This window comes from Anser anser (assembly GCF_964211835.1).
Source record: "Anser anser genome assembly, chromosome: 1".
In the NCBI taxonomy this organism is placed as follows: Eukaryota; Metazoa; Chordata; class Aves; order Anseriformes; family Anatidae; genus Anser; species Anser anser.
The window spans coordinates 194,695,965-194,723,755 of NC_139720.1; the positions used below are offsets into that span (position 1 = coordinate 194,695,965).

At 44.4% G+C, this 27,791-nt stretch overlaps 1 protein-coding gene across 2 annotated transcripts; it reads right to left on the bottom strand.

Annotated features, from left to right (window-relative positions):
• Window positions 1-15,670: 15,670 nt before the first annotated feature.
• Window positions 15,671-21,264, bottom strand: LOC310904710 (uncharacterized protein C11orf87 homolog). Of its 2 annotated transcripts, XR_014588561.1 has the most exons (3): window positions 21,109-21,243; window positions 18,661-20,999; window positions 15,671-17,277 (listed from the first exon to the last, which is right to left on the bottom strand). XR_014588561.1 is itself a non-coding variant. In XM_083849825.1 (2 exons), exon 2 carries the CDS (start codon window positions 20,840-20,842, stop codon window positions 20,363-20,365), a length of 480 nt encoding a protein of 159 aa, XP_083705951.1. In that variant the 5' UTR covers window positions 20,843-20,999; window positions 21,109-21,264; the 3' UTR covers window positions 15,671-20,362. The 2 variants fall into 2 exon arrangements, 1 of the variants encoding a protein (XP_083705951.1); XM_083849825.1 differs by having other exon boundaries at window positions 15,671-20,999; window positions 21,109-21,264.
• Window positions 21,265-27,791: the final 6,527 nt, after the last annotated feature.

The window sequence follows — 27,791 nt, forward strand, 5'->3', positions numbered from 1 at the left end:
AATATGCAGGAATTTGATGCTTTGCTGGGTGTCTAGGAAAGATGCTACATCATGCTTCAGATCTCTGTAGCACCCGGCACTTTACATTGATCATTTACATTTACTATGCCTCACATTTCTGTTACATGGGGAAGTATTAGTAACTCCACAATTTGTGTGAGACAAAATTGAAATACACAGTGACTGAAGACAGTATTTTCATGCTTGGAAGTCAACACTCATATTGTGACCATTGAAGATCCAGCTCCAGCTTCATAACTACTTTGAGCTGACCTAAGTATGGTTGTTTTGTAAAGGAATATTTCTACCATCTGCTCTCTGACCTAGCCGTGTTCCCTCCCCTGTGCCTGAACAAGGTGTGTAGATGCATAATGTGTCAGATCAGGAAACTGGTTTAACTGAAAATCCACAAAAACAAACAAACAAACAAACAACAACAAAAAACAGCCAAGCAAATGGCTCAGTTACATCAAATGGATCATGAAACTGCACCCTTGAGTTCAACACCTCACTCAAATATCCCCAAAGCTTCCACTTCATCACTGCTTCTTTCCCTGACCCCACAAGCTCCCTTGCCTCGTGATTTTCAACATTCTCCAGCTTCAGGCCATATTGGCCAACAGCCATGCTCAGTCAGGGCAAATCAATAGTACACCCCAAAGCCTTCTACTTCTCTTGACTTGAACATGCTCAAAGCACTTGCCAGTACTTCAGTTCTATTTCTAAATGGGCAACCCAGAATTAAGGGGTGCCTTCAGCCCACCTTCATAAATCCCAGAGCTAGCTGACAACTAGAAGAAACCCTTGGTTAAAAAATCGCTTTGTCTTATTAAAGCAGATTTCATCTAATTGGAAACAATACACCTAATTATAAAAAAGCCAAAATGTTCCCCTTGGGCTATGTTTATCATTGAAACACAGCCATTTTATGAAACAAAATGACAGCACTGGGTCTGGTTTGTAGCCAGTACGCTGCAAGGCTTCAGGAACAGTTTTATCATAATTTAAATCAATAGACAATGCTGAACATTTTAGGAAAACAAAGTGGAAACTATGTAGGATTCTTTCAGTAGATAAGTGCCCCAAGCAGTTCCCAAACTTTGTTGTGGCCAAGAGGTTCTGAACTGGTTGGCTGTATCCTTTCGTCTTATACTGCTAAGGAGCAACAAATTCTCTAGGAAAAAAACAAATGTTATCAATCCTCATTTTTTTTCTTTTATATGTAAATAATATCAATGAGTATGTTTCATATCTATCAATCATTTACACTGATTGTCTTGTGATAAGCACCTTTTTTAAGTGGTTACCTCTCTCTCTTCACCTTGAAGAGTTCCTAACTCCCCTTCCTATGTTAGAGCCCAAACTCATCTCACGTAAATTATGCCATTTACCTAAGCTGTCTCCGTTCCAAGACAATGAGTGAAATGAGTAAACCATGAAGAGTGCAGAAGAACAGCTGCCACTTCAGACTCTGTGTGTATCATGTGCAGACTGAGACATCAGACCCGATCAGAGAAATTCCATTCATATTGATATTTATATATTCTATTTATATTTATACCTCTGTCATTACCCTTTAAAGGAACAAAAATCTAACTTGCAGTCCCTTGCAAGTCAGTGCAAATGTCTACGCGGAGCTCAGATCTTCCTCCCACATGTGAGTTATTATCTACAAGGGCGAGATGATGTACCACTTTTCATTCACCTCCAAAGCTATGCAAAATCTACACCTGTTTCCAGGTGGTCCAGGCTTCAGATATTCAGGAACTGAAATGAGAAATAATTTTAAACACCCCACCCCCACCGGGTGGCAAGACACTGCACTTACTTCAGAACTACAGTAGGAAAGCTGTGTTGACCAGCTCTGACAAGAATTTGGAATGCTTTGCCTCACAAATTGGTTTCAGTTCCCCAGGGACTTTTCTGTCAAAGCTGAGTGCAACTTGCAAATGGGGGACTGTTGTGTTGTCCTTGAAAAAAGCACATAAAAATACACTTCAAACTTTTATAAAGCCCTGAAGTTTACTCATGAAAATTATTAAAGGATTTATATATGATATTAGAATGAATAAGTGTTATGATACGTGATGAAATAACTGTTCACCAAGGAAAGACAGGTCTCTCATTCTGGTACAGCTGGGGATGGAGACACAGGCTTGATGACCTGATAATATTTCTTCCAGGTCTATTTTCAGTAATTTCACAGTTATACTCCTCTATAACATATGGAAAATCCATGCATACAGAGCAGATCTACAAGCACGTACCCTCATTACAGTTGTCCTTTTAAAACAGTTTTCAAAAATGCCTGAAGTAAGTTCCTTTGTTTACTGTTCAGATTTAAAATTTGGCAGCCACAGTGCCATAATCTTACAGATTGTCATCATAAATATGTTCATATTATGACCATTCAGGAGAGTATCTGCATTAACATTGTACTGAAATGCAGTGATTCACATTCTTGCCCTTTAGCATTAGTTATTCTTTAAAATTATCTAAAAATCGCCTTGAATATGTTTCCTCTATTAGCAGGCTACAATTCAGAAAAGAATATAATACAAAGTATTTGAATCTTAAACTGTCAGTTTAATAGAAAAGCAGGATATTTTCTATTAATATTCTATATGCCTAACTGCTCTAATAAGCAATCTGAAGCACTGCATGGGCAGTTAGGAAGAAAAAGCCTCAGTACATAAGAACTTTTGAAATGAGCAGATTATTCTGGCACGCTCAAATGTTACATGATGCACTTAACAGCTGGTTTGTACAAAGCTTTCTGTACAGTGTTTTGTGAAACAAAAATTGTCATCAAAATTAGAGTAAAATACTGGTATTTAGCACTACAGAAAAAATCAGCTTCTGGTCTTAATTACAACGTGAAAACAAGCTTGTTGGCCATTTACTTATCCTACCTCTATCTCTGTCTCCACTGTAGCAGCTTTCACCTCTCTTCCTCTGCCTTCAAGGACATGATTTAATGGTGGGAGAGGTGCCACATGGCTGACGTTTGTCTCAGGACTCCAGCATGCAGTGTTGGTGCAATCCAGAGAATGAAGTTCAAGTTTCACCTGCGAGAACAGCAGGGTGTTCTCTGAAACTGGAATTACATTGTTTGTTGTTTTTTTTCTGTTGTTGTTATTGTTTGTTTGTTTATTTTACCTTCACCCCAACCAGAAGTGGCTGCAAATGACTAAGTGAAATAGCAAGGAATAATGGAAACAATAGAAGAGAGAGAAGCACCAGTTTTCTGTCCTCCAGAGGCAACCTAGGTTTCTTATTGCACTGACACAGACTAAAACAACAGTATGGACTTCATTCCTCCCTCAAGGAGCATTTCTGTCCACCTAGCATCAGCACAGTGCCCTGCCTACTGCTCTGGAGGAACAGAACCAGTCTTAGGCCAGCGATGCATCTGAAGTCAATGTTGAAGTACTACATGGGTATTAGATTTGCCAAGGACAAAGCTGAGTCCAACTTCAACAATCCATGACCTTGGTTTGGGAGGGAAACAGGAAAAGACAGACATGATCCTCATCCATCTCCTTTCAAAGCACTCGGGCTGCTTCTCAGTGTTTTCAGATGGGCACTACTCTTCCCTCTCATTGAGGCTGCCTGGTCTGTCTTTGTAAGACTGAGCAGATGAAAGAGATGGAGGAGTACCACACTCACGCCTTTTTGATTGAATTCAGCCAAACATTTCCCTCTAAGGGCAGCAGTGCAGGATTAGGCAGTATAAGCTTCCTCTGGTGAATTTCCCATGTCTAAGCATCTCCCATAGGTCATGCCCTGAACCACCTGGGCAGGGACAGTGTTATCTGATATGGCATTTATTTCACAAGCCCAGTAGGTTGAGGCATCATTCTGCAACTGCCCAGTTGCATTTCTTACAAATAGATTTCACCTCACAGGCATGCCGCTAGCAAAGGGGAAATCTGGTCCATATCCTTTTGTAAATTAAAGAACCTGAATTCACATTTCTGGACTGTGTTAAAAAAGGGAAGAATATGGGTCTTGTTCATTGATTCTTATCCCCTGCAGCCCCTGATAACCACACAGTAATTATCTAGGTCAAAAGGGCGTGCCAATTTCCTCCCCATACCAAAGGCCACAGGATACTCCCTATCACCTTGTATCAGTCTTAAGCTACAGTAACACAGAAGGAGAGCAAGCACATCACCAATAACCTAGAATAACAGTGAATGGAAGACTTAAATGTGATTAAATAAAACTTTCAGTCAGGCTTTACCAACTATGCAGAATAGTGCAAGGACAACTCTGAAAATTTAATGGTCTCACCTCGAGGAAAGTTATTCCCAGCCCCAAGCCTGGTAATCAGTTTATTCACGAGTGCAGGGCACATCATCTGCAAACCTAAGGAATGCCACAGGAGGTCAATTTCCCTGACCTTAAATCCTGTTTATAGTTATGATAAATGTCATATATATTAGGAAGAGATAAAAACAAACAAACAAACAAACAAAAAAGCAGCCAAACATTCATCAAAGATGAAACTCAATGGTCATTAATAGAGTGCAGATAAGCATTAGAAGCCCTAGCATGGATTAATTCAGCAGTACTGTGCCACAAGCAAAGAGCCCATCAGGCCTGTGTCGGATCCCCTGGATGACTCAAGAACCACTGTATCAGAAGAATGCGTTCAGGAACCTCTTCCAAACCTGATAGCTTCCCTCATTTTATGGCTTCATACCTGCCTTACATGAGCTTTACTAATACCTGTCATCTCTGCCTAATGTTTTCAACAGACATTTCCTAAGGGACAGTCTACCAAATGATTTATTTACATACAGGTAGATAAAGTCCCTCTATTCTACCTATCCAGCATAATGCATTATTTCTCGGAAGAGGAAGTAGTACTAGGAAGAGGGCAGGACACGTATCCAATAAAACGCTCTGCTTGAACCTCCATTCCAGGTCAGAAAATCTTCAGTCAAGCCATGAAAAATAGGGAAGAATCAGTCAAAAAGTCTGAGGCAGATCCATTCCAGCACACTCTTCAGCATGATAGTCTTATTTTTTCCTTTTCTTTTTCCTTTTTTTTTTTTTTTTTTTCTGGCTGGAGAGTTAAAATTCCAATACGCTGAGGAAGGATTTGAACTCAGGACTTCCAACATCCAAAGATGATGGATCCTCTCCAATATCCCTTCAACATCTGACCAGATGCCTGTGGGTCCCAGACACAGACAGTCCTCAGCCTTTAAATCCCATGAGGATTCTTAGTTGGGTGGGCTAAGTACTCACTTTTAGGGAGCTTTACTCTTCTTCCCAGTATTTACAGCTGGATAGCTTGGGAAATGTTATTCAGCCCACTAACTTGTACAGCACCCATTTTTATGTATCTCACCATTCTGACAGATGATCAATGCAAAAACACAAGGCTGAGTACAACAGTACCAGAGCCTTCAATGGCTCTAGTCTTCTGCAGCTAATTCAAGATCAGGTCAATGTTGGTGCAGGTTACTGTCAGCAGAGAGTCTCAGAGATAGATGAGAAATCTGAAAGCCCGTACTGTCCATGAGAAGATCTGAACAACTTCTTCATCCACACAAATGATGATACCCGATGATACCAGATGTGCTGGCAGCTGGTTTTCAAAGCACAGCTACAGCAGCCAAAAGAACAGACTGAAGACCTCCATCTCCTGAGCTGAGAACATTATCATCTGCTTCCAACTCACACTAAAATGTGCAGTGTTTTTTACATGAATTAAGTGATTTACAGAGCAATGTCACTGTTACTCTGTGCCTTGGAGGGCAACTCCGTGTGTTTCTACACCTGAGTACAGAGTTTTGCCACTGCAGGCAGCTGCAGAGCAGACAGCTTGTGAGCTGTCTCATTTATGAGCAGTGACAGAAATGGAGGTCACTGTCGTTATAGAAAGGAACCTTCAGAAGAGCACATCATTGTCCCATGGACAATGACATTTACAAATGATCTGCTGTTTTCAGTCAGCAGAAATATTGCCTATAGTGGGAATATTGTAGCGGAAATACTATGCTGTTGGAAAAGCAAAATCCAGGGCAGTACAACCTCATCCCTGAGTTTCATGCTCAGATAAATCTACTGGAAATGAAACTCTGCTGACAACATTTCAACAAGTGTTCTAATTTCCTTATAATCAAACACATTAACAACCCACCGCATTTATGTTCAATGGCTTCAGCTTCTCAGCCTCGCATATTGGAACAATTCAACACATCTGGGACTGAATTAATGTCACTAGCAATTCCATACACTTAGAATGATCTTCTCGCTTCGCATTACATAGAAGACAGTCCTCCGAGCAAACAGCATTAAAATGCCCCTGCTTGTGTAAGTCACCCTTGGAAGCACAGCTGAACTGAGCTCTTATTAATTAGTGGCATATCCTTTGTGTTTATATAGCACTATTTGTGTGCCTGGTACGTGTGAACAAAGTCCCTACCTTAAGGAGCTTAGAGTTTAAATTATACAGATAGCTAACCCCCTCATTAGAAACTTGTTATAGATTTGGATCTAAAAGGGAGGCTGAGCAAGACAAAACCGTGGGGAGTGAATACATCTGTTTTGCAAGGAAATCTGAGCTAGGATATGAGGTTATGCAAGGATATAAGCCGCTCTTTTAATAAGTGTATCAGCTGTGATATAGAATCAGGTGGGGCTGAAGAAGGTTTTCACTAGATCCAGCTTGGGGACATGGTTAAAGCCAGATCCTGGGCACTGCAACTTTTAGATCTTGCCTCCTGTTGTAATAATTGGGCTACATCCAGCAAAGTATTTATGTGACTTAAGCTGGGATAGTCCCAAAGGCATATCTAAATTCACACGCCTAGTTGCTGTTTGACCCTCCATGTGCATTAAGACTCAAGCTGACGTGCTGCTTCCCAAGTACCCAGAGCTGGTTGCTCCCTCTGCTCACGGCCATGGCACTCTGAGCACTTGGTTGTCACCAAAACCTGATCAGGACCCTTTGAAACAGGGGCTTTTCCACCCAACCCTCACTTTCCAAATCCTAGTTTCAGACTCCTGCATAAGACATGCAATGTGCATAGACTTCTGTTATTAGGTTTAGCTGCTAGCTTAATGGGTTTGAAGGAAATATGAGGAACAGGATGAGGGAGAGTGAGGTCTCATGGTGCACATGCAAGGCAGACGGCATTTTGTGGGAAAAAAGTGGGATAGAGGAGATAAAAAATGACTCAGGAAATTGCTATGAGAGACTACCAATGGCTCAGAGAGATTACCAGGGAGAACAAAACCTGGAAGTTATTCCCAATCCATCAATTTTTGCTTTCATTCTTCCTTCCATATCCTGCTTTCCAGTTACCTCCACCCCCCCACCCCCACCCCCGCAGAAAGACTTTGAGTTCTTTAGTAACTTCTTGCTTTCCTCCAGTGTGTACAGGGCATCAGCTCTGAAGCTGAGCTGCATCACTAGGGAGACACCGAGCAATTACTGGGTCTGTCCACGAGGCTGGCTGATGCAGCAAAAATCTCGTGAGTACTTAATGTCTTTCATCAGACTACTAATTTTAGTTTCCATGAATATATATGTACTAAAATGTCTACTTATGTAGGAGAGGTGGCCATGTTTTTCCAGTACTCTGATGGGTAATATTTTCTCTTTGTACAACATGCACACTGCAAAGGAAGAGCGCAGGCTCCTCAGGCCCAACCAGCCACGGTAACAACTTTGCTTACAAACTCCAAAACCTGGCTGCATGCATGTAATCCCACCGCTCTGGGGGTACCCATGAGCACACACAGAGTGCCACTAGAGGATTCTAACTTCTTAGGGGGCTACTGTCCTGTTCCCATGCAGTAAACTGTAAAGTTTGGTCTTTGATCTATAGAAAGGTTATTTGTGAATTCCACAATACTTTCAGTTCATGCTCAACCGTAGTTACAGTTGAGAATATAAAGTTAATCCAGTGATACTATCTTTTCCCAAATGCCTCCGTTATACATTTTTTTAACCTTCCAGTTCATCTCTTGAAAGGAAACGTATGGGAGAGGAGACTGGAGTATTGTTTGAGGCAGCCTTTAACACTATCCACTTAATAGCTGTTGTCAAGCAACTTGGATGTCCTCTGTCTGTTGAATGTCTCATGCAGTAGTGAGGGTGTGCTATAGGAAAACAAAGAGGACCCCTCACCTCCGGGAAATGCTAGCCTGATATAAAACAATTACTTTTGGCATTAAAACATGGATTTTTTAAAAAGATGTCCATTTCTGTGCAGTTTTCTGGAAAACAAACTAACAAACAAACAGAAACACTCTAATTCTCTTACACAAAATGGGTATTTTATGGTGAAAAAACATGTTCTGTGGGTCTATTGATTGAAGGCTAAAGGAAAATGATATAATAGTCTTGTCCAATCTCCTGTAGAAATCTATCTGAAGAACATCATTGACCAAAAATCTTTTCATCAACCCTGTAACTTCTTTAGAAGTAATGATATTTTATAATAACATGGATTTAAATGGTCCAAATGATAAGAATGCACCATAGAGCACTTCATTATCTCCAGTATCAAAAATATTCTCTATATTATACAGCCTCAGCTCCTGCACTTTGAGTCACATTGGGATGTTTTATCTTATTCTAACCGTTTGCTTCCCAACAAAAAAAAATAATAAATAAATAAATAAATAAGTCTGTCCCATGTGGGGCTGTTCTCAAACAACTTTTCAGCTTTTTCTTTGGTAAGCAGAACAGATTGAGTGGTTTAGGTTCACACTAGTAGGCATGTTTCCTGTACCATCCTATGGCTGCTTTCTGAATTATTCATCAATTAAAAGAAAAATTCCATCTTGCTTCATTATGTTGTTTTCTATCTAGCTGGATACCCCATGAAATACTCATTGGTAAGCATGAATGCTATTCTCTTTCTCTTATGACAAACCAAAATGAGGACCGCTTCTGACCTCAGGCTGGAAAACAAATGGTTTAATGCCATTTGCTCATGCTCTTATAAGTAACCAGAACTTTCAGTAGCCAGTGATTCTTTTTAGAGAACACAGATGAAAGCAGCTAGGGAAGAACAATTAACCAAACTTTTCCGAAAACCTCATTAACTTGACATTTGAATCCTGGGCTTCAAGAGGAGCAAACAGACCCAAATATTTGTATAATAGTTTGTATATATGTATATATATGATATGCATGTATATATCATACATACATGTATATATATGTATAAACAAAAGGCCGTGGACGATGTGTGGTCTATGTCTTTGTATGAATCCTGCTAAGGGTCCTTTAACTGTGATAACCCTTGAAATAAGAAGACTGTTGATTTTTTTCCAGCTGCAGTGGGACAAACATGCATGTCCCAGCTCTTCAGAGGGCCAATGCAAGACCAAAATTTCCATCCCACATCCAGTCAGCTTGACAAACCCCGAGCTTCTGCATCATGCTTTCTACACAGGCTGCTGTAGGGCCTCTCCCTGGTCACCAAGACCAAGGTGACTTTGTCTTCAGAGGTGCTGAGAGAGGGAACATTCATTTGCAAGAAAGCCCTTAGAGCCTAACGATTTTGTTCTGCAAAACTCCTTAAATACATGAATTATACCTGCAAGTGCTAACACTGCAACCATGCAAAGTTCATCGGAGGAAGGATGAGAAAAAAACTGGCTACTGCTGAGGCAAAAAGGAATTGCCTGTAACTTTAGGAGGCTTTATAACATTTTATTTTTTTCTCCATCTACAAGTACAGGATCCTGTAACTTTAGCCTGAAAAGTATCGTAAAAGGGAAGGCTTAATTCTAATTTAAAGAAGTCTGATGAGACAATTCTATGTCCCTAAGTCTTCTTTGGAAAATATTTTTGCATAATCTTCATAAGCAAAATACTTTTCAGATATTTCACTGTAAAAAGACATTTGAATTTCCAAATACAATAGGCTTGATGCATATTAGACCTTAAAAACTATGAGATATGCTCCAGAAATATTTGTGATATGATCCAAATCCAATTGGAATGGGCATAAGCTTCCCATTAACTTCAGTAGGGTTTCAATTCAGACTTTAATCCATTCAATGCAGTGTCATGAAAAAAAAAAAAAAAACAGAAAAAAAAGAAAAAAAAACTCAGCTTGCTCTGGTGTTAATGAGGCACAGAGAAATATTTGGAGGTTCAGCACAAGATTATTTTTTTTTTTGCTGAAGAGACATTGGAATAAGGAGGAGACAACGAATGGGGGGGAAGACAGAATCTGTAAAAACAGTTTATTTTGTGAGACGAAATTCCACGGCTACCATGAGCATCTCATTTTTTTCAGCTGACACCTCCAGAGTAGGTACACAGTTGCATATGTAACACTTTCCCATATTTTTCCCTCAGGACACAGTTTTGTTTACACTCCCAGTGCTGTGAATTTATAACAACTGAGACGTTATTTGGGTTATTACATGTAATAGGAACTGTATTTTCACAGATGGCTTACCTCCTTTGCCAGATGTCAGTTTTTAACAGTGTCCTAATAACTACTGCACATGCTAACTTTATTCTGCATACTAAAAATTATTGCCTTGAAGGGACAAAACTTTTATTATTTGGGTTACTTTTGTAGTAACTGGAATAACTTATGAAAGTCTGAACTGGATGCTCCACCACTTGCAGGTTGGAAATCAGTTCTAAAATCAGCTCTAAAAAATGAATGCTCCTGTGCCAGCAGACCTGCCAGGCAGGACATGAATTACTGGATTAAAATCCTGTTTGTGACAGACAGTAGATCATTTTGTAGTTATATCCCTCCAGATCCCCTTCTAGTCTTAGAAATCTATGATTCACCTTCTGAACAAGCTTAATGCAGCCACCACAATTATCAAACAAAACCCTAATTTCTTGCTTCAAAAGATTACAGTCTGGAAAACCAAAAGAAACAGACAATGCCTGGGGGTTGAAGAAAGAGCGGATAAACAGCACAGATGGGCTTCAGAGATATTGTTGAGCAGCATTGCCAAATCCAAACATTTCAAAACTATGAGTCAGGCACCAGAAAAGTCTTGAAATTTACTTACAATTCATGAGATGTGAGAAATAGCTTATTGCAGTAATGGCTGCATTATTGTGCCATCACATTCACTGCCCAACTGCCTGTCAGTTGTCCTCCCCCAGCCGTTTCTGCATCCAATGGCTAATTTCAACTATGTTTGAAAGAAGAAGAGCAGAGAGATGGACAATGCGGACTCCTTACCAGACCTGCGGGTGGTTGGGCTGGGGGTCAGGACCAGGCCAGTGGCTGTACTGGGATAGTCAGGGACAATCGGGACCAGGTCTGCATTGACGACTCCACCATCGCCCATGCAGCTCTGTACACACCGTGTGCAAGAAACCAGGTCAGGAGTGGGAGCTGCAGACAGTGTATGGGGCTGGACATACAAGGAAATCATTCAAAGGACGGAGGGAGGAAAGCAGGAGAGTGCTGCTGGACACCATGGGGTGTGAGCAGGCTGTGGGAGATGTGGTGGCAGATGTGGTGCTACCCAAGAGCCAGCTGAAGCTCTGCAGCCCCAACAGGTTGTCTATATTTTAGTCCCAGGCATCCATAAGGTGGATATTAAGCACCAGGTAGGCTAAGACTCATAAACCCTTCTGCCCAAAACTGTGCTGAAGGGTTTAGCACCCCTGTATCCTTCCCTTCACTCCCAGATGTTGTCCCGTCACTGCACACTCCTGGTTGTTATTGATCCCTTGTAATTCACTAACTCGTTCATACAAGTGTGCCATACCTTGTGTCAGTCCAAGTAAAATAAGTTAGCAAAGACATATCACTGGCTGTTGTTCAAACCACTGACATTAATTAACATTTTCTCGTTGTTCAAAAGCAGCACCTACGTTGACTTCTCCAGGGCTCTTGGTGCAACAGCAGCACTGCGGAGGCCCGCCCAGCTTTGCGCTTTGCATCTGGTGGTACCAAAGAGGAGAACAGAAATGTACAAACTTCTGTCCCCTAATCCTCACAAAAACAGTGCTTGCAGAAAAGTAATTTAGGCCAAGGTACTAGGAACTAAATCCTCGTACCTCTTCCTTCCCAAATTTCCAGCTCTAACCCAGCAAGATCTTTGTGTTTATGAAAGTTGTTTGTTTTTTTTTTCCATGCCTTACACGATGGGAGGTGAATGTTTTCTCTCCAGTTCCTCACTGACTGCTGTTGCCATGGCAGGTCCACCACCTCTGTCAGTCGTGGGGAGCTGAGTGGGGACTGTGTGCTCAGGGAGTCTGAATTCCTCCTCCTGGCCCCTTGCTGCAGCAGTGGATACACAGCATTGGAGACAAAGCACGGCTGGTGGTGAAATGCCCAGGGTTTGAACAAATAAAGATTTGTCAAACTGGTGTCTTTCAGGAGCACAGCTTTCTCACACAGGTTATGATGTCACGTCACTGACTTTATTTGGACATAATCTGAGATTCTTCTTTCTGGAACGTGTGAAGAAATATTCTAAGAAACAGAAAAAAGCCTAATTGGAGCATGGTGATCTCAAGGGTTTCTCTATAAGCTGCAATATCTGAAGTTTTCATTTATAAAAGACACGACACACAGATCTGATACCAAAAGCATTGTGGTTACTGTTAAGTTTTACCACTTGCAGCTGAAGGAATCTGTCCTTTTTTTGCTACAGTCCCCCTGCAGTATAGCCACAGCCCTGTACAAACAACAGCACTGAGGGCAGTCTGTTATACTTCAGCTGCTTTTTCCACTCCTCTGCTAGGTTCATCATCATCCCTTTACACCAGGAGAAGCTGATTTTAGAGAAGCTCAGTCACATAGGTAACGGCCCATGTATTCAGCTGTTTTAGCAATATATAAATCCAGGATAACTCAAGTGGTAGAGCAGAGAAGTTTTCAACTTGCATCACTGTAAACGGATAAAAAGACAAGGTTTTAAGTGTTTCTTGTTCATTCAAATGCAATTAAAAGTTGTTCACAGAGCTTCACAAAGTGACCACATGTGACCAGCTGGACACTTGTCCTCCTTTATACATCGCTGTTGCCAGATTGAGTGAGCTCTAGCACGTGCTCTGGAAGCGAGGGCTCCCCTTCGCTGTTGCTGAGGTCTATAAGACAGATGGTTTATTAGAAACTATTTCTATAATGAAAAAAAACAGACTTTAAACAGTTCAGCTGGAGTTTATAGACAAGCAGAGACTCACTGACTGATTTTTCTATCTGTGCAGCGAGGTAAAATCATATTTCTGATAGCATCACAAATATTCAGAACCACAAGTAAAAGGATGGACTGAGATAATCTGTTTTAAAAGAAGAAAATGTGGACCAGGAGGTCAGCCTTCACTAGACATTCATTTGACCTTGTCTGTCTCACAGATTTACATATACATTTGCATATTGATACCCATATTATCACCACATCTGCTCATCTATGCATTCTCCCCTCCATAGTAAGAGATACTTTTCCTGACTGTGATGTTCTTGTTATGAAAGAATGATGATTTTTGAGCAGTTTCAGCCTGTAGTCTAGGGCTGGCAGCTTAATCAGGAAATATGACGCTGTTCCAGAGCCAGTGGGCCATCTCGAGATGCATGGTAGGATTTCTCAATCTGTTTGAAGTCCAGCACTTTCTCAACAGCTTGATAGCAGAGATTTTTGATACTGTGCTCATAGGGTTGGGCTATGGGTAAATGCATGATCAAGGGCAAAGTCTTACAGTACATTTGCAGAAATCAAAGAAAATGATCATTTAAAGAGAGAAAAATTGTAATGTCAGAGATAGCCTGAGGTAAGGAAGAAGCGAGCCTGGAAAACATAGCTCTCATCCCATGGAAAGATTCACCAGACAGGCTCTCTAGTGGAGAGTCGGATTCAGAGCAAACAGCAAGCCATAAGGAAAGCTAAAGAAAGGTGAGTGTGAGCTCGTCACATACAGGTAACCCCCAGGTTGTCCCCTGCTGTCCCCCACAGGAGCTGGGTACAGAGTGTGAGCCAAAAGACAAGAGAAATCCCAGAAACACTAACTGCAGCAGTCAACAGCCTGATTGTACTGGCAAGGGATGAACAGCCAGCAGCAGGTGAGGTTTGGTGTAATCCTGGGCATAGTCCAGACCCCGCTGAATTCAGGGAGGTTTTACCATCAACTAATTTCATCAGTGATGGATTATTCCCAAGAATTTTCATCTATATCCTTACTACCTGAGTCAGCACTCCACTTAAAACCACACAGGGCTGTTATGAGAAAAGTGTTATGAGTGATGAAATGGTAAAACAAACATTAGCTTTCTTGGCTCTCCTTTATAATACTTATTCCACTTCAACTTGAAAATTACACTGGGTCTCTCGGTGTGACTGCTGAAGCATCTTGCCCAGCCATCCACCTCCCAGCTGTGCCGTATGCCACTTGGACCTCCCTGCCAAATGTAAGCACTTGAGTCATCCAAGCCAGGTGATCAGCATAAAGACTCTTAATTTGTATTGTGGTATCAGCACTTTCTCAATGCATATGAGGCTTAATTTATTCATTTCAGGGCTGCATGTTTGCAGGTTCTGTGTCTTTATTTAATCTGTAGATTATGTATCAGTTACTACATATATAGCTCGGAAGCTGGAGGACTAACAATAAATGAGTGACAGAGCCAGGAATAAAATTTAAAGGTGCTTGTTTATGATTGTGAATTCATCCTCCAGCGTATGTTGCTGTTATTGCACTACAGAGCTAGTATTTTCTCTTCTAACGTGGTCTACTTACCCTTATTTACAGTGTTCATAATCCCTGAGGATACTTTACTATTTTTAGCTTACTGGATATTTGCAAAGTTTTACCCTGTACTTTGTCAATGACCATGTGTTACTGCTTTTTGCAAAGCTAAAACCATAAAGGAAAGGCAAACTACGTGTTATATGTTATTTGGGAATTCCTTCAGAAGATTTTAGATAAGAATTTTGCTTGATTAGGGAGGTCTGAAAAACGGAGAACAAAGAATTTCACAGAAACCAACAAAACCCACATTATTTTGTTGTGATCTACAATGTGAAATCTTTCTCTGTTTGTTTGAGTATTTTGCAGTGCTTGCTTAAAAATCTTCATCCCCTTTAGAAAAGTAAAATAATGAACAGATTATGTTGCTCCATTTCAAGGAAGAAAACAATAGAGAAAAGCCAACTGGAACACTAGATTATACAAATAAAGGCAATTTGTACTGGCAGTGTTCTGATCCAAATAATTATTAATTTCCTAACTCATTCAAAATTGATGCTTGTGGAAGTACTAGGTTAAAAGGGTTGGAAAATGAATTCTTCTAGTTACCCACTGAGAACATATATCGGTGGAGCAATGAAAAATTCTTTGACTTGAACGAGAATTATATTACATGTAGTTTACTGAAATGAGATCTAGTGTCATGTAGAAAATGATGCTTTGGAGCAATAGGGTGAGGAAGGAGGCTGACACTTGTCTCTGCTGCAGCTGGAATGGATCCCCCTTCATCCAGGTCAGCCAGAGGATGAGGAGGCTTCACCTCCATGGCTCCAGATGGGGAAGCTAAGGCTGACATCGTCAGGAACCTCCCCTGTGTGCCTGTCGGACAGTCACCTCTCCCCTCAAGGCTCCTACACCATCCAGGCTTCACAAGTTGGTAACACGTTTCCTATACTGTTGAGTTTGGCTGGATTAAGAGCAGAGAGCTACATGTAAAAGACTAAAAACAGAAGGAGGCTCTGTTCTACTAGAAATTTATTTAGTGATCAGATGGAAAACTTGGCTTCAGTGAAAAAAAGAGTTAGGTACCAGAAAGAGATGAGAAAGTCAGTCCTGGATAAAAGTAGTTCTAATACTTAACATAAATTAAAACGTAATTAAAGGTTCATATACGAGTCATGCCAACTTCTATGTAGATGAGAACTGTAATGAAACGGTATCTAAGTCATTATAAATTTTGCTATTTACACAAAAGAGGAAAAAGAATGTTTCCTACTTCATTTTTCGTGTTACCCTCCATAGCTTGCGTACTTATTAAAATGTAGGGTTTCAATTACCCATAGAAAAAATACAAACGTGCAGAGAAAATGACTACTAGAAAGAAAAGCAACCAAATCCCATAACTGGATTTATAATAATTCAGTCCTGTCTAAGGAGTCAGATCGTGTTCTTTTTCCTCCCTACATAAAAGTTGCACTCATATTCATAACAATAGAACAAGAAAAGCACAGTTGCTTCAGAACACTGGACATAGTTTTCCAGAAACAAGATAGCAACTACTCAGGAATGCCGTGGAAAACATTAATCACATAGTAACTTGCTATTTACATTGAAGATAGTAGCCTTTAAAATGAATTAAAAACTAACAGGAAAAAAAAGAAAACAAACAAACAAACAAAACTAAAACAGTTTTTAGTCATGGGACAGTTTTGCCTATAAGGTGGAATCTCTGTTCTTTGTTTTTCGTCCAGCATTTCTTTGGAGATATATATCTGTACATGTGCAGATATATGTCTGGGAGAGGTTTATCAAAAGTGAAATCATGCCTGGATGGCAAGCTGGCAAATCTCATCTCAGAGATTACATTTGCAGCAGACAAACGCCCCCAGAAAAAAAAATGCTGGACCGATACATGTGAACGAAATGCCTCTCCCTGTCCGTGACCCACGCGGGATCCACGTACATGCCTCGGGCCAGCAAAGCGGGGCTGACCACAGCTAGGCTCGGCGTCCCAGCCGTCCCATGCAGACAGCACACACCACAATGCTCCTCTCCCCACCAAAATGCCGAGCAGGGCAAGCGATGGGGATGCTGCCACCCGTTGCCTGGATGACGGACGGGCCCCAGGTCCCTTCGTAGTCAGCAGATGCCACTCGCATTGCTGTCAGTGGGAGCTGGACAGAGCCCCGAGGGAGCAGCAGGCTCTGGGGGTGCTCCGCAGGATGAGGACTTGCCGGTTCGCCAGTCCAGCCCCAGCGCTGCCACCCAGCCTTGGCGAGGTTCTACAAAATAAGCGACTGCCGTCGTGCTTCTTCCGTGGGACGACGACCGGACAGGGCTGGTGAGCACCACGGCACTTCTTCTTACACCTGCAAGATGCTGCCGGGCTACAGGCCCCAATTTCTTATTTTGAAGCAGGAAAATCCAGCCAGAGGATGTGCCCCTTACCAGAGGAAGGACTGTCTGTTCTCCAGCAGCCAGAACGCAGCTGTCCGGGCTCCATCGTAACTTGCCAAAAATACAGTGCAAATTTTTAACAGTTCACAGGAAAAAGAACGTCCGCATTGTCAGGGTATAAATCCGTCCTTACGTATGAGAATGGAACAAGCATTCACCCAGCATCTCTATCAAATATCGTAGAAAAGGTTACACAAAAATATTTAAGTATATGGATACAGATACATAGATATTACACTTGCATAAAATATGTAGATTCAAAACCCTTTGGGCAGTTTCACAGTTAGCTGAAAATGTATGCTTTAGAAATATGAACAATTTCCTACACTTTTCTAGTTTAAGTAGGAGGGGGAAAGGGAAGAAGCATCAACCTTATTAATACTGAATGCTAAGTGCAGAAGTTTAGCTGTAGCTGTAGGGTTTTGAAGCAATTGATTTGACAGAACCTCCAAGCATAAATTCTGTTTTAAAAATCCACATTTATTCCCCAGATTGCTTATTGTTTCATGAAAATGAAAGCCTACGTGTCCTGCTTGTATCAGCTGGATCTCCTGAGACCGTTCAATTAAACCTCATAAGCTTACAATACTTCAAGGTAGGGTCGTGTACTGGGAGAACGCATGAACCTTATTGCAGTATTCCTGTGTGATAAAAGGAATTTATAACTTCTTGCATCTTGTGTAATTTAACTTTAGAAATGCAAAACCTTAAATGACACCACAAGAAGCTCACAGTTCTGAGAAAATTAAAGTCAGTATGAAATTTTACTTATAGACCACATAATTTACATAGATTTACATAAATACAGAGATATTAAAATAATAAATCAAAGCTAATTAACAGAGGATAGAGGTTTACATGATAACATTTTAACTCTAGTTACATTTTTTGCAACTACTTTTTAGTGTCATGAGATAATATAAATAATATATATACCTATATATCTGTAATATATATAAAGATATATATATATATATCTCCATCCTTCTTTTTTTTTATTTTTTTCTTCAAAAATAGGGCAATTGTATAACAGCAATGAGATGTGACAAGCAGTACACTTCTGGGGAATTATTGCATGCCTTGAGTGCATAAGGCAGAAGGAAGAGTATCTGACTTCAGACACTAAAGAAGTGGAACCATCAACCAGAAATGCACTGGAGTGATCTGGAACATCTTATTGCTTTTATAAAACTCGAAATCATACACTGGTTTTTAAGAAAAGGCACAAAATAAAGGGGAAAGTAATATCTCTCTATTTAGTGGAGATCAACGACCAGGAAGCTCCATTACTGCTCACTGAACTCTCTTCATTGTCCTAAACCTATTCCCTGTGGTGCAATACCGTGCTGCAGTTGCATAAGGAGGTTAAACACAAAAGTTCATGCATCCTTTATTAGGGGAAACAAAACAAAAGCCCGTTTTCCTTGCCCAGCAACAACGCAGGAGCCATTAGCATCTGGTGGCACCAGCTGCCGGGAAGCATCAGCCACCGGTGCGGCCGCACCGCAGCATGCAAGCCCCGTGGGCTCCAGGCACGTCCCCGCACTAACCTCGGCTGGCGGAGCAGCTCCTCGAGCGGGATGCTACAGCACCTGCCCACAGCGCCGGAGGCACGGATCCAAACCCAGCGGTCATTGCCCGTCAGGCCAAGCAAGATCAGGAAGGGGTAAAACAGGGTAACAGAGGCGCTGCCCTGAAACCTCCGCGTTTTGGCGCTGTCGAAGGATTAGGGAGCGCTTCTGCCGCCCTCCTTCCTCCTTTTACCTCGGCGAGCGGCATTCGCTCCCCGCCTGTGCCCGGGGTTTTCCAGCCCAACAGCCACGCTGGGAGGCAGAGTACAGCAGAGCGGGGACAAAACGTTAAGAACTGTGGACTACTACTATCTCCTCACGCCACTTTGAATGCCGGGATAGGAAAGGAAAAAAAGAAAAGAAATCCCTCAGGATTACTTTTCCTTTGCTGTATTTTTTAGATGTTAAACTGCACAGTAGAGGGCTGCCTCTGCTGTGATACCACACGAGATGTCTCAAAGTTTGGACACGGCACTCTGCTAAGGCACCTCCAAGGAACGGGCACTGATTTAATCGCTGAGCAAAGCCGCATTTGCTGAACCTGGCACTGCCCTGGGCTCCTTCAACACGCACAGCACCAGCAGCCCCTTGCACCTGCCTGCCAGACACAAAAAAGCTACTGGTGTTTGCTCGGGAGAAACCACACCAGCCACTTCTGAAATAAACATTTGCCGGGGTTTAAGAGCTGACATTTTGTACAACCGCATGGTTTGCTCCCCAAAAGGGGGAAAATTAAGTGTTGTGCATCCTTAACTGCCTGCTAGGTTAGGAGGGATAAAAATACATATCAGCCAAAAAAAAGTAGGACCCAGCCCCGTTCTGCTGCAGGATTCCTTGCCGGGAGGTGAAGCTGTGAATGCAGCGCAGTCGGTGCGGGGTGCCTGGTGCAGAACCGGGTTTCTTTGGGGACCACCAGGAGGGACAAGGCCACCCTCCCTCAGGGCGCATCGCCTCGCACTGCCACGCAGAACGGTGCCGGGTTTCGGGGTCTGTGTCACGGGGGGTGTTTGAAGATGAGGGATGCTGAGGGGAGAGGAAAGCTCTGCTCTGCTCTGCCCATCTTGCTGGGCAGACGGCGGGGGGCTCAGCGCTGCAGCTGGGGGGACGGGGCCGCAGGGCGCCTGCAGTTTTCTGAAGCCCAGACTGGGGTGGACATTTCTACACAAAACAATATCCAGTCCTGGAAAGGAGTGAGAGGGGTGGGACAGGGGCCAAGGTCCTGGCACAGAAGGAGAGACCGCGGTGGGCTGTTGCCCTGCTCCGAGGGGACGGGGGGTCCCAAGGTGCCCACCAGACCTGCCTCTCCCCCCGCACCCCTCACCCGCGCCCCAGCCACGCCATGCAATGGTGACATGGGGTGCAGGGGAAGCCCAGGAGAGTGGGATCGCCCCGGTCCTCAGGGTAACGACGTCCGGGGAAAAGGGACCCCCACCCCTGACCCGCTCCTCCAGGTGGACAATGGTGTGTGGTAGCTGAGTGCAGCTCCTTCTCCGGTAAAAAGACGCATCCTTTCCTTGCACAGTCAATGAGAAACGCAATGTGATCTGTCATGCGCTTGGATCGGGGGCTCGTTCGTTCATTTGAATTAGCAATGTTTTTTTCTTCTTCTTCGGGGACAAGAATAATCACTCAGGTATTTACAAACACCAACCAGCGCCGTCGCGAGGTCTCCCCCAAACCATCATGACAAAATCACCGTTTGCAAGAGCCCCGCGCCAGCTGTGTCCAAAGAAGCCCGTGGCTGCTGGGAGCTGGGGGCTGCCGAGGGAGAGGGGCGCTGGATCTCTGAGTCCTGGGGGGGTCTTCCCAGGCGGCTGTCTCTTCCTTGGGGTGCCTCTCCCCGCGCCCCTGTCCCGGGGTGCTGCCGGCTGCCGCTACTGCTGCTGCGGGTGCAGTGGTCCCTTTCGTACTCCTCCTGAGCCTTTTGCATCTTCCGCTTCTTCATCTTCCTCTTGTGGACATGGAAGGTGGTGAGGGAGAGGAGGATCAGGCAGAAGATGAGGGTGACCAGGACGATTAAAACCAGAGTGGACGAGAAGGACTGGAAGAGCTGACCCACTTGCGCGATGCAGGTGCTGCTGGCGTTCAAGGTGGCGGACGTCCTGTTCAGGAGGCAAGGCGGCAGGGACAGCCTCAACTCCTTGGAGAGCTTGGCACTCATTGAGGAGGCTTCGGAAAGACGAGGATCTCCCTCCCCTCTCTGAAGACGCCGAAATTTCCAGCCGCTGCCGGGCTGCTGCGGCCGGCCGGGCGCTCGCTGCCGATGCCCGGGGTGCTGCCGGCTCTGCCTCTCGCTCGCCCTCGAGCCCCAGAGCAGCCTGCGAAAGGGGAGCCGGACACATCAGCGCCCACCCTGCCCCGATCCCCCCACCCCTGGCACGGGGACAGGGGGCAGCGAGCCCCGCCGCCCGCCCCCCAGCCCCTTACCTGCGCCGGAGGAGGCGGCGAGGGGGCGGCCCGGCGGCGGCGGGCGCTGGGGGGGCTGCGGCAGCGCCGGGCGGTGCGGAGCGGGTGCGGAGCGGAGCGGAGCGGAGCCGCCGCCGCTTCGGGGAGCGCCGCCCGCAGCCTGGCACCGCCCCGGCCGCTGACGTCAGGATGGGGCCGCCCACCCCCTGCCCCCATCCCCACCCCACCCCCGGCCCCCCCATCCCACCCCCGGCCCCCCTGTGCCATCCCCATCCCACCCTCATCCCAACACCGGCCCCCACCTTCCAACCCCAGTCCACTCCCAGCCCCCCCTTCTCATCCCCACACCACCCTTGTTCCCCCCATCCCACCCCCGGTCCCCCTATCCCATCCCTATCCCACTCCCAGCCTCCCCTTCCCACCCCCACCCCACCTCCAGTCCCCCTACCCCTTCCCCATCCCATCCCCACCCCACCCCTATTCCCCCATCCTATCCCCAACCCATCCCCACCCCACTCCCCGTCCCCCCATCACACTCACAGCCCCCCCATCCCACCCGCTTCCCACCTCTGGTCCCTCCATGCCATGCCATGCCATGCCATGCCATGCCATGCCATGCCATGCCATGCCATGCCATCCCATCCCATCCCATCCCGTCCCATCCCATCTCATCTCGTCCCGTCCCATCCCGTCCCATCCCGTCCCGTCCTGTCCTGTCCTGTCCTGTCCCACTCCCAGTCCCACTCCCAGTCCCAGTCCCAGTCCCAGTCTCAGTCCCAGTCCCAGTCCCAGTCCCAGTCCCAGTCCCAGTCCCAGTCCCTCCATCCCACCCCCATCCCCTCCATCCTATCCCCATCCCACCCCCGGTCCCCCCATCCCAACCGCACCCAGTCCCTGGTCCATTCATCCCACCCCCATCCCATCCCTTCCCATCCCATCCCATCCCCGGTCCCCCCCGGAAGGAGCCGAGCACCGCCGCACCCAGCCGTAGCAATGTGAAGGTTGCCCTCCCACAGCTGTAAGTGTTTTCTCCAGGAGCATCTGGATGTGAACGGCCCGAGAGCACATCCCAGCTGAAATCCAGGTGATTTCACAGAATCCCAGAATCACAGAATCATCTAGGTTGGAAGAGACCTTCAAGATCACCCAGTCCAACCTCTGACCTAACACTAACAAGTCCTCCACTAAACCATATCACTAAGGGCTACATCTAAACGTCTTTTAAAGACCTCCAGGGATGGTGACTCAACCACTTCCCTGGGCAGCCCATTCCAATGCCGCACAACCCTTTTGGTAAAGAAGTTCTTCCTAATATGCAACCTAAACCTCCCCTGGCGCAACTTTAGCCCATTCCCCCTCGTCCTGTCACCAGGCACGTGGGAGAATAGACCAACCCCCACCTCTCTACAGCCTCCTTTAAGGTACCTATAGAGAGCGATGAGGTTACCCCTGAGCCTCCTCCAGGCTGAACAAGCCCAGCTCCCTCAGCCGCTCCTCGTAAGACTTGTTCTCCAGATCCCTCACCATTTCTGAACACAAGAGATCTGAACGATGCTTCCTGTAGAGATAACGGGGCAAAAAAAATAGGGTGGTGCTCCAGAAGGAGTGAAATGATGGGCTGGGTGTGATGGCATGGGGCCAGACCTGACGGCCCAGGAGGTTCCCTCAGTGCCACACTGGGAGCAGGGGCAGAGGTGCTGCGCGGCCCCACTGCGCGTAGCGGGACTTTTAGGGAAGACTGAAAGCGTCAGTCTGCTCTGCTGGCCTGGAGGCACCTGAGAAGCCCGGAGGAAGATCTGTACAAGATCAGCTCTGATGTGACTTCAGAAAAAAATGACAATCAGGAAAAAAGGCCCACTGACCCCAACAGCCAAGGAGCAGTCTCAGAGTCAAGATGTAGCTGATCAGCTGCGCATTTACGTGCTTCGTGGTTTCCCGGTGGAGTTCTTCTGCAGTGCTTTTGCCTCTGGTAAACACGCGATTCGTGAAATTTGGTTGGTCACCATTAACTCTTTGACAGTTCCTGAGAAAGATTTAGGCCGCAGGGCACAAACTACACTCAGCCCAGTTGGGCTAGACCCAAGCAAAGGGTCTCCAACTTGGGATTTCCTCTGCCAAGATGAGTGCAGACCACTCTGGTACACCAACGGTGTGACTCACTGACATGACTGCCTCCGTGACCCTGCCTTCCTGCACACCTATACCCAATGGGCATGTCTGAGGGGGAGAGAAATGGGAAGGGAAGGGAAGGGAAGGGAAGGGAAGGGAAGGGAAGGGAAGGGAAGTGGAAGGGAAGGGAAGGGAAGGGAAGGGAAGGGAAGGGAAGGGAAGGGAAGGGAAGGGAAGGGAAGGGAAGGGAAGGGAAGGGAAGGGAAGGGAAGGGAAGGGAAGGGAAGGGAAGGGAAGGGAAGGGAAGGGAAGGGAAGGGAAGGGAAGGGAAGGGAAGGGAAGGGAAGGGAAGGGAAGGGAAGGGAAGGGAAGGGAAGGGAAGGGAAGGGAAGGGAAGGGAAGGGAAGGGAAGGGAAGGGAAGGGAAGGGAAGGGAAGGGAAGGGAAGGGAAGGGAAGGGAAGGGAAGGGAAGGGAAGGGAAGGGAAGGGAAGGGAAGGGAAGGGAAGGGAAGGGAAGGGAAGGGAAGGGAAGGGAAGGGAAGGGAAGGGAAGGGAAGGGAAGGGAAGGGAAGGGAAGGGAAGGGAAGGGAAGGGAAGGGAAGGGAAGGGAAGGGAAGGGAAGGGAAGGGAAGGGAAGGGAAGGGAAGGGAAGGGAAGGGAAGGGAAGGGAAGGGAAGGGAAGGGAAGGGAAGGAAGGGAAGGAAGGAAAGGAAAGGAAAGGAAAGGAAAGGAAAGGAAAGGAAAGGAAAGGAAAGGAAAGGAAAGGAAAGGAAAGGAAAGGAAAGGAAAGGAAAGGAAAGGAAAGGAAAGGAAAGGAAAGGAAAGGAAAGGAAAGGAACCACATAAAAATGGCCTTTTTTTACAGAAAACAGCATTGGCAGCTTTAATGTAGGTATAAAGATATCTAAGGATGTTAGCTCTATTTATGGCAACAATAACCAAATTGTGGATTAAATAAACTTCAAAGCCAAAGAATTTACTAATTCAGGATATGGTTATTACAAAATTAATAGATAGGGCTAGTTATATATAGCAGTAAAATATTTAACCTTATCTTTCAGTTTAAATTGTCAACAGGTAACACAGTAGTACTGACAGTTAAATTGCTTAAAATACATTTAAAATCAGTTGTGTATTCATTTCATCTGCTGTCTTTCCCAAGTGACAATTTGCCTCCTGTGTCTCAAACTGCCTCTTCCTCTCTCCTGCCCCAGTCCACACTAATCCATTTTCACCCAAACCACTTGGGCTTAAATCCCCAGAATGTTTGGTGAATATTTTATTTACTTTCAAAATGCTATTCTCATTATTCCTGGCTTTCAGGATTACCAAATAGTGAAAATGCAAGTGTCTTGTATATTGGTGTGATAATTATTCTAAGCCATAGGGTTTTGTGAAACTGCAAGGGGTGAACGTTAGGCCCTGGGACTGGAAAAGGGCAGAAAGCATCGAAACCTCAGCAAATGTTCAGCTCTCTCCCTGCTGTCACAAACCCTTTGCTGTCTGTGCTCATGTACCATTTTGGAATATTTCTGCTTCAGCTAAAAGAATTGAAAAGCAGAGTTAGTTCTTGCTCTGTCTGGCAACTAATTTTACAATTTTTAATGAGAGAGACAGTTAGAAGAGAAGCATTGTAGAGAAGTAGGGAAATAACTGAACTGTCATTATATATACCTTGGCATTCTGGCTCACACTGGCTGCCAGCCAGCCAAAGTTTATAGATTTAAATACCCATGATCAGAATATGGTGAGTTTCAGAAATCAGGGGAAAAATCTATATTGTTATGGACAAGTACCTGTGCATTATTCCATTGTTCTGATTAACTGATATAATTGGATTTTAATATAAACATGCAGAAGAGCATGCATATCCAATACATAATGTGGTCATGAAAACCCCCTCCTTTATTTATCATAAAAATAAAGAATATGAGTGCCCTCTTTCAAGAACAAATTGCTCGTTACTTATAGTGAATTTCCCCATAGTATATACACAGTATGGCATTTATAGAGGTCAGGTTTCTTGTTCACATAGGACTGGCCACTGCATGACAGACAATATTGTATTTAGGTTTTGTATTTTACAATTATGTCTGTATTCATTACAACCTTTGTAACTTCCCGTTTTCTCTGGATTCACATTGGTAAGAAGCAGACGGCATACATATTTGCAAATCCCCCAAACAGACTTTTGTACATGGATATTTTTTAATCTGTTAATTAGAGAAGTTGTTCCTTCAGATGCTAATTCCTCAGACCCTGTTTTACACAGCCCTTTTTCGCCAAGGCAGGAGCCTAATGAGATAACCTGTAAGGGCAAAAACCGCTCATGTAAGTAAAGGTTTGATGGCTCAGGCCCTTGGCTATTAATGACCCTTCCTGAAAAAAATTTATTGGCCCCTCACTGTTTAAATTTAGCAGTTGATTACATATAGAATAATGCATGATCCCTTTTGCACCGAGATTGATGTCATCATTTGCCAGACAGACCAAGTACCTGATGAATGCCAATGACCCTCATATTAATTTGCAGTCTCCCCACAGGATGAAGGCCATCTGTACAGAAGTCTTTAGGGCCTTCCATACTCTCACTACTACAGGTGAAGCCCAGTGATTTAGACATAGTCTGAAAGCATGGTGCAGTAAACAGAAGGAATTTAAAAAACAAAATAAAATGGATTTGTATTTCATGAGCAATGGTAGGTCGACTAATATCCTGCACGTTGCAAATGTTTATCTCGCAAAAATAGCTTAACTGTGACTGATAACGCTGCTTCCCAGGTTACCCAGCTCAAAAGCAGGTATTCTTTTTCTTTCTTTCCCCCATGCCTTCTAGAAGAGGGTAGTCTTCTGATGCGGGCTTACAATTCCTTCATTCTCAAGAGATGATTCCTTATGAAACTTAGAGACAATTTTACATATTCAGTTTCTGTTCTTACTTTAGAAAGATATTCTTTTCTTTTTCTGGTAAAGGAGAAATCTACCACATGGGACAGTGAGAAAATGAAAGGATGCATGTGATGCAGACTGGGGAAGGTTACTAAGCTTTTGCTGAATTCAGCAGGGTGTTAAATGGCAGCAGGAGCAGAATATGGGCTCAGACTATGAAGGTTTTTTACAATAAATAGACAACATTGGACATGCCTGACAGAACACACGGATCTTCAGTTTAATTATGACAACAGGCTTCTAAAGCTGCAGCATACATACATCTACTAATGAGCTGCTGATCTGGCTAAAATTAATACAAAGAGGAAAGAAAGGCAGGATTTTATCTGTAACAGCACATTAAAAATGCTATTTATTTTTTCATTAGACAATACATTTTAGAAAGGCCCCTTCAGAGTAATGACCTTTCAGGTTTAATCTTTTTGCTCTTCTTAATAGTTTACAGAGTTTTCAGGGAATTCAGAGGTGCAGAATTTAATTATACTTTTTAAACGGAGAACATGGCTACTGGCTGGCAAAATAAAAGGTGACCACTCCAGTGGCTATCACTGAGAGAGAAAAAAGAAATATGTATTCCTTGGTTCAACTGGAAAGAGGTTTAAGCAATGCACAATTTAAATCTGAGTTCATGTTAACAGCCCCTCACCTTCTTCCCTTAGCACAGTTTGAAAGCGTTTCGAAGAGAATCCAACACATCATTCACTCCAGCTTTTAATATGGGATAAGCCTGTTGTTCAGTCAAAGTTTGGTGGTTTTGTACAGCCTTGGTGCTGTGTCTGCACCGTGTGCTCTAGGATACTTCCCCATCACACCAGTGGGTGCAAGGGTGAAACTCCTCAGGCTGGTAGTCGGGCTGGATTAAAGGGAGGAGAGAGAGAAGTTAAAAACACACCTCCCACAGGTCATCCCATGGCCCAGGAAGAGAGTGGTCCCCACCGATGCTCTTGTGATCCCTCCAGACACCCAGAGACACAGCGGTGTTGTGCAGGGGACAGCCCCAGTCCGATGGCTATTGCCCGCATGCAGAACAGAAGGGACTTGAATTCACATCTTCCATCTCCAGGCTAGAGCAGGGCTCAGCAGCACGGGGCTCGGGCTGAGGTTTTCTTGCTCATTCCACGCACACAACAAGCCTCCCGCTCCCCGTAGCGCCCTGGCTTCGTTCCAGCCAGGAAATCTAAGAAAGATGGAAAAGTGTAATGGATGACAAAGCCATTTACCTCCAGCTCTACCAGAAAAAAATCCATGCTCAGTCAACTCCAGGCTTACTGTGGTGTTCTCCAGTCAAGTATATAGCTCACATTTTGCCCAGGGCCTTTTATAATCTCTCTCTCTTTTTTTTTTTTTTTTTTTTTCCTTCAACCACTGTGTGAGGGAGGAAGTTGGTATTCTGCTCTGTTCTCATCTCCTGGGCCTTAAGTACCCAAGAGACCACTGGTTTTATCCCTATATTCTCCCTATCAGTATAGTAAAAGAAATCCAGGTACTGACTGCTGGAAATGTATTTTCCTCCTGTTGTTGTGTACTTTAAATCCATTACGAACAGTCCTGTGCTTTCAACTTGTCTATCACACTGCTTGTAGCCAGGATGTTAATAAGCAGAACTTACAGAACTTTGAATTCATTTTAGAAATTTTACTTAATCA

Bases quoted from the DNA above. Each gene is read 5' to 3' on its own strand.
- LOC310904710 (XM_083849825.1), bottom strand. From the start codon at position 20,842: ATGAGTGCCAAGCTCTCCAAGGAGTTGAGGCTGTCCCTGCCGCCTTGC.